General features: G+C 34.3%; 1 protein-coding gene across 1 annotated transcript; it reads right to left on the bottom strand.

Annotated features, from left to right (window-relative positions):
- On the bottom strand, window positions 1278-5247 carry LOC109819899 (zinc finger CCCH domain-containing protein 18-like). The gene is made up of 8 exons (XM_020385868.1): window positions 5098-5247; window positions 3274-4163; window positions 3033-3197; window positions 2747-2926; window positions 2423-2493; window positions 2155-2325; window positions 1979-2069; window positions 1278-1762 (listed from the first exon to the last, which is right to left on the bottom strand). The coding sequence occupies exons 2-8, from the start codon at window positions 4146-4148 to the stop codon at window positions 1687-1689; spliced, it is 1629 nt and encodes a 542-aa protein (XP_020241457.1). The 5' UTR covers window positions 4149-4163; window positions 5098-5247; the 3' UTR covers window positions 1278-1686.

Here is a 7203-nt window from a genome sequence, read left to right as displayed (position 1 = left end):
CGTTCAAGCACTTGAAGGGTTAATTAGAGGCTAACCCTGACATGGAAAATTGTCGTAAATCGTGGTCCCCTAATAAAGAAAGAGGAAGGGGGTTGGGGGGGTGGTGGTCCCTGATGATGATCTCTCAAGGTTCTCGTGTGGGCTTGTGGGCTTTCAGCTCCCTCTCTATCTCTCTCTCTCTTTTTTTTTCCCTATAATGGAGGGGTGAATCTAATGAGGGAGGGCGAGGAGCAATAAACATCCATTATTCCCACTTGCACTAAAGTCCTTTTCTATCTTTTCTTTTTCTTTTTTGGCCCTCCTACCCCCTCTCTCTCTGTACCCTTTCATCACCTATAAACGTTTGAACTTTAAAGGAGGGGAGAGGGGCTCATGTAAAGCCTCTTTTGAGGTGGGGAGGGATTATGCAAAGGCACATGGGGTTGTCTAATGTGATTGGCTAGAGAGCTTTATGGGGCCATTCACAGGCTCTCTCTCTCTCTCTCTCTCTCTCTCATGAGCCTCATTGGATGCTGGCTTGTTGGTTCAAGAACAAGTGGACATTTTTTATTTTTTGCCACCCCCCAGCACCCCCCTTTTCCTAAATGCTGACTGAGACTAGCTTGACCCTATTTCCAAGTAACTGATGCTATCTATGATGCTACAATATTTTGCAATGAGGACTTTTTTAAGGGCAAAGAAGAGACCTTCACCTTGGAGAAATAAAAAGCTTTAGCAGCTTAAAAAAGGTAAAAGAATGAGGAGCAGAGTAATTAATGCGGCTGATAAATAATATACAAGAACAGGGCAAATATACAAGTGCAAAATAAAGTGCAACAGCCCGGTATTCTGCAGTACACGTGAATTAATAATAACCCAACGACCTCACCCATCAAAATGAACAAGGAAATAGGAACTGATGGAGACTCGACAATTTGAAGAAACTGACAAATGGAATAGTGAAGAGAGCCAATCAAGAGACCGAAGATTAGGAGATGCATTGGCCCATATGAGGAGAATACTTAATGTTAATAGCACCAAACTGTAATTAAGGGGAACCAACTGGGCAGCATCGTTTAATTGATTATGTTGCAGCAATAAACCTTGATGGATATTCTGTGCTAGCTACAGCACTGAGCAATAATACCATATCATTTTATAATCTCTAAAATGGAATGTTCAAAGATCACTATTAGGCGAGTGGGGGGCGGGGGTGGGGGGGGGGTGAGTCCCACAAATAATTTCTGTCCCAAAACCAAAACGCATGATCGCATCAGCAGAAAGATACCAAACTCCACTAATCAAGTCACATCCTCATCTAACACTGATGAAACTGAAGTTAATAATATTTGCAAGTGCTATATATGTTATAAGATAAGTCCAACTTCCCCAAAGTCTATATAAACATATTCAGCTTCTGTCTAAAAAAGTTACTAAGAAACCATTCACCTTTGTGCTTTCTGGTACACACCAAGGAGATTTTGCTTCTGTAAGAACATTAACAAGTATATAGCTCTGTATTTCATCTTAGCTTCTGTATCAAACTCTGCAACCTTCCTCAAAAAAGTATTTTGAGTGGAGAAAGCCTCTGCTGTTTTAGTGGTTGGAGGTGAGAGAGCTTGAGCTGAAATTGGAAGAACTTTACTGTGAACCTCTATATCTCTACAATCTACTGTATGTTGTATCTTCTTCTTTCGTCTTCTTCGTTTATACGACTGTGTAAATGTTGTTGTTTCCTATGCGAGGAGACGCAAAAGGGCTATCGGGGAGTTCAATATGGCCGCTGCAAAAAATGGCGACAACAGCAATGAAACAATGTCGATTTTAAGGAGATCTAGATAGAGATTAATGAGTATCCTTGACATATGGTGCGATTCTCTGATACACATAAGCGATCTCTCGGAATCTTTCTGCACTGCTTAACTGTATATAAGAGAATCACTGTATTCGACATATGATACCATCATCACATTGTAACTTAAAATGAACTAGCACTTACTTATCCTGGTCACCGCAGCTTTTTCCAGTTTGTTGAGGTTTATCATCACTGGTTGAGCCATTGTTTTGATAGGGCAAAGAGATAAAAGTATCTGTTACCATGAACATGAAAACAATATTGAGCATATGCAATAGTAAAATGAGATAGTATGCAAGTAATCTTGTTGCCAACTATACCTGCTTTCGATTTAAAGTCATCCATTCCATAATTGAAGAAGGAATTGGGTGTCAAACGCCTAGGTGTCAGTTTAAGGCCAAGGAGACGAGTTCTCTCCAGTTCAAGAGCATGTTCCTGTTCTTCGATCAGTTGTTTTCTCAGTAAACTGGAATTCTCATAGACCCTTGGAACTGAATGGGTAATTTATAAACAATTAAAGTTCTTTAGACAATAATAGTAAGGAAATATTTAGTTCAACAAGATACTAGCAATATGTGACATTCTTACTAGCGTTGTGTTCCACATCGAAACATTGTGGAGGATAGTACATTGGAAACTCAGATCTCTCCATGTACTTTCTGCATTGCAAATACATGCAAGTATCAATATGATGGAAAAAAAAATAAAGACAGGTTGAACGTGGACCAAATAAATTAGCACAACGGGCATATAAATCCTGCAAATTTTTTTTTGACCTCAAGAAAGATGCTGGCTCATTTCATTAAAATCCTCGTTTTGGTTTTGAAAACCTTAAACTATTCAATATCATCTATTAACCAATTAGGGCACAGTAGGATGATGAAGTGAACAATTAAAAGAAAGAAAATCTACCTGTCATGCATCCTCGTTTTCTCTTTGTAAGGTTTAACAAGAACTCGCGAGCCACAAATGTGATGTGGGTGCCCCTTCGATAGAATAGTTCTCACCGTCTCAGGGTAATGAAAGCTCACAAAACCAAACATTCTTTTTTCTTGGCGAGGAATCCTCACATCACGAACAGGACCAAATTGCCTGTTAACAATGAAAAAAATGCAGGTAATATGAACAACTAGAGCTATAATGTGCATCAAAATCCTTCATCTACGCAGAATATCAAAACAAAGGAGGTGAAATTTACTTGAAATAGTTCAAAACATCTTCATCAGTAAACGAACTTTCAGCTGGAAATGTAAGATAGATTTGATGAGAACTAGAAAGTGCAGCTCCTGAATCATTTCTCTCATGTCTGCATTCATACTTTGGAGCATCCTCTGCTAGCACAACTACATGTTGTCCATGTGGTCTGAGATCCAGCCAAAAATAGAAAATATCAATAACTATACTCCAATAACTTTATATTCAGAAAGCCAGAAAAGTACCTGTCAATTAGCCGGATGCTATTCAATCTAGCAAGCAGTTTAGTCAAGCTGAAGCCAGCTTTCCCATGTCTCTGGCTCTCAGTAAGATATCCCTCAGCCTGAAGAGCCTTCCCATATTTATCAAGATACATCGAAGGCAACGATGCAATCGAAACAGGCAACCCTTTTCTTGCTTTCAACAACTCACTAATCTCAACTTCTAATTGCTCTCGAGACCCAGGAGATAAAATATAGTCATCATTAATCAACTCGTTCTGATTAAGACCATACAACTGAGAGAGGCTATCGATCGAAGGCTGACCATGGAAAAACTTACAATTGTTTCCATGCCTACAATACCCTTTATAAAAGTAATGGCAAGCTTTGTTTGAGAATTCAGGCAAGCTAGAAGTAGGAGATCTCAAGCTTCCCCCAAATTGAGCATCTGGGTATAAGAAATTCCCCGGGAAATCAACAGCTAAGGGGTTGATTACATGTAACTGTTCATCTAAATTAGCTAACCCAGCTTGGTTCTGCAGGATTCCAGAGAAATCATTGTAAGATGAGGGTATAAGACCATTTGGGCTATGAGGGGCCAAATAAGGAGCAGGAATTCGAAAGCTTGATGGAGAAGAGAACGGCCGGGAAATTGTTTGAGAGGGGAGAAATTGTGAGGACTGTTCAGTTTGTATTGAGATGGGAACAATGGGCTTTGGAGATAAAAGATATGCTTTGGCTTCATTGATCAGAGAGAGGATCTGCTGATCGTTACCAAATGCATAGTCCATAATTTCTTGATTGGTATGGTTCAAAAGAAGGTAACCCATGATTTTGTTAGCATTTTCGGGCTCGATATTTTTGATTTTATCAAGAACAATCGTAGTGCAATCTTCCATTTTCAATGCCTGTTTCTGCAAGCACAAGAGATGAGTAGCCATTATAACAACTTACGCAGAAAATTAAAAGGAAAACTTTTGGGTTCAAGGAAAAAGGAATTCTACATGCAGATAATAGTAATAAATAAATAAAAATAAAAGCTATGCAACTGAAAAAGAGCTTCATACTCCACATTAAACTATCATTATCTTAAGCATGCTAACTCCAGTAAACAATGGATCTGGTAAAGGAGCAACCTTTTATCTAAAAAAAATCTAAGCAATAGAACATCCAACCATAACTATCACTTTAATGGAAGAGAAAAGATGCAAAAAAGAGGAAATTGAAATTTCCTACTATATTTTCCTCTACTGTGAAACCTTAACTTTTAGCATTAGTAAATCTTTTTTCCCTCTACGAAATTTTAAAAACCCATAATCTAAGGGGCAAAAAAAAGAACCTTCAAAAAATACATGCTAAAATGGGTACTTTCTATACCTTTTGCATTCAAATCTAAACAAAAAATACTTGACAAATAAAGATCAAAACCCCAAAATTAAACGGGAGAAGCAGAAAGAATGAAGAAGATCAACGACCCATTTCCAGTTAGTTCAAAACCAAATTAAAAATACTGGATGCAATGAAGATCAAAACCCAAAATTTTAAAACGGCAGAAGAAGAAAAATGAAAGCAAAAAAATGAAAAAAATGAAAAAATGAAAAAGATCAATGACCCATTTCCAGTTAAGCAACAAACTGAAAAAAAAAGTGAAACCCATCTCCAAGCACACAGAAAATCTCAAGAAAACAACATCAAGTTCAGTTTTTGGGCTTAAATCTGAAGAGAAAAACACTCATTTACAAAACCCATCTAAAAAGATTAGATTTTTACGACACGGCAACATTACAAACTTGAGGGGGGGAACATGCAATTATAGACTAAAAATAATCTAAAGAGCAAGTAACTCACTCTCTTGCTTTGCTTGAACTACTCTCTCATTTCTCTTCAGCAGCAGAGAGCAATAGTATTCATCTCCGAGCCCAGTACAACGGAGGGTCTATATATACGAAAAGCTTCTTTTGTTTAAACCGAGGTGAAAAAAAATAAAAATAAAACATTATTATTATTTTTCTATATAAGGATATAATCTTATAGATAGGAAGAAAATCTATTATATTTAAAAGTTGCATACATAGAAAATAAAAAGGGGAAAATTTTTACAGGATGTACTGTTAAGGTGTACTGTTTTGCTGTTATATGAAATCACGGAGGATAATTACAAAAACCAACCCTATCATTATTCAGTTGAAATGATAAATTTGCCCCTCAGAATAGACAAAATGCCCTTAACTGTCCTAGTTGATCTGGGCTCTCATACATTATATGTGATGAGTATAAGAAGCCTCATGCATAATTGTAGCCTAACCATTTACATAATTACAAAATTTTATTATTTTTTTTATTATTTTGAGAAATCTTTGGAAATAACGAGGTTAAGAAAAACAGAGTGTATAACAAATAAAGAGGTGGAAGTGTGCATGGGCTCCACTTGTCCTTCAACAAGGAATAAGAAATGGGAATTTGGAGGGAAGTGTGAGGATGTTTTTATAACTTTGTTTGTCTTTACAGGATTATGTGAGGTTGCTCAAGCGGCTTCGATTGTGGGATTGTGGAAGGAGAGCAATTGAAACAGTTGCTGAGAAAGAATCCAAATTAGAGGGATTTGAAGGGTTTGTTTGGCGGGTTATTGGTTGAGAACTTTTAATTCGGATCTAATATTTTCCTTCGATTCTAATTTATGATGTTATTCATTTTGGATTAGAATATGGATTTAAATTTTAAGGAGGTGTTATTGGTTGTGCTAGATTGTTATTAGGATTAAGATTTCAAAATCCACACCTCATTCCACCGCCATAGTTTTTAATGAAAATTTTTCTAGAGAAAGTTCAAGTTAAAATTGGTGAATTGATATCTCACTATATTGATTTCAACTTTTTCCTTCTCTTTACTTATTTAATATATTTTAAAGTAAATACATTTAATTTTAAAGTATACCATATTCCTAAATTATTTATATATTAACATTGAATGTATTTAATTTTAAAATACTTGTAATCTACTATTTTTATTTAATTCATTTAAAATGAAATATATCTACTACTATGTAATCACTTGATATATTTAACACTAATATTAAATTGGATATGTTTATTATTTAACATTTCTTAAATATATAAATATTTTAAATAATTCATGTTATATTACATTCATTTTATTTTTATTTCAATGTTAGAAATGTAATATACTAAAAATATAAATATTAAATATATGTATATCAAAAATTTTAATTTATTAAATAGTAAAAATATTTAATATATTTAACACTAATATTAAATTGGATATTTTATTATTTAAAATTTCTTAAATATATAAATATTTTAAATAATTAATGTTATATTACATTCATTTCATTTTTATTTTAATGTTAGAAATGAAATATACTAGAAACATAAATATTAAATATATGTAATATTCAAAATTTTAATTTATTAAATAATAAAAATATTTAATATTAAATCTTTCAAATATTTGATGTCAAATGTTTATATAAAATTTTCTAATATATTTAATATTTATATATTTAAATATACACATTAGTTTTTATATGGTCGAACACTAGGTCTTTTCTTCTATGTACTTGGCCACTAATTATTTTTATTTATGTGCTTGCACTAGTTATCTTTTGTTACCTGGCATCGTCTGAACTGTTTAAGTGAATTACAATATGCATTCATTTTTGTTCTTGCCATTAGTTCATCAAAATAAGGATGGTTTACCAAATTAATATTTATTTTTAAATAATTATTATTTAACATAATAATCTAGGGTGTTTTCATGGAAACCACCTTAAACATATGGTGATTATAAAAGAACCACCTACATTTCCTAATTAATATGGAAACCACCTTGAAACAAGATATAGGGTTCAATCAACTGTTGTGTGCTGTGCGGAAGCGTGCTCGACAACCAAACGAGTCGGTGAGTGATGAGAGAAGAGAACCAAACCAAATTACG

This window comes from Asparagus officinalis, chromosome 8, assembly GCF_001876935.1.
Source record: "Asparagus officinalis chromosome 8, Aspof.V1, whole genome shotgun sequence".
Classification (NCBI taxonomy): Eukaryota; Viridiplantae; Streptophyta; class Magnoliopsida; order Asparagales; family Asparagaceae; genus Asparagus; species Asparagus officinalis.
This window is presented reverse-complemented; position numbering and strand designations above follow the sequence as displayed.

Excerpts from the sequence above, each read along its gene's own strand:
- LOC109819899 (XM_020385868.1), bottom strand. The coding sequence starts at position 4,148 with ATGGAAGATTGCACTACGATTGTTCTTGATAAAATCAAAAATATCGAG. Across the intron at positions 2,326-2,422 it reads CGATGTGGAACACAACGCTA|TTCCAAGGGTCTATGAGAAT; the intron begins GTAAGAATGTCA and ends TTACCCATTCAG. Across the intron at positions 1,763-1,978 it reads AGCTGCGGTGACCAGGATAA|CGGCCATATTGAACTCCCCG; the intron begins GTAAGTGCTAGT and ends CATTTTTTGCAG.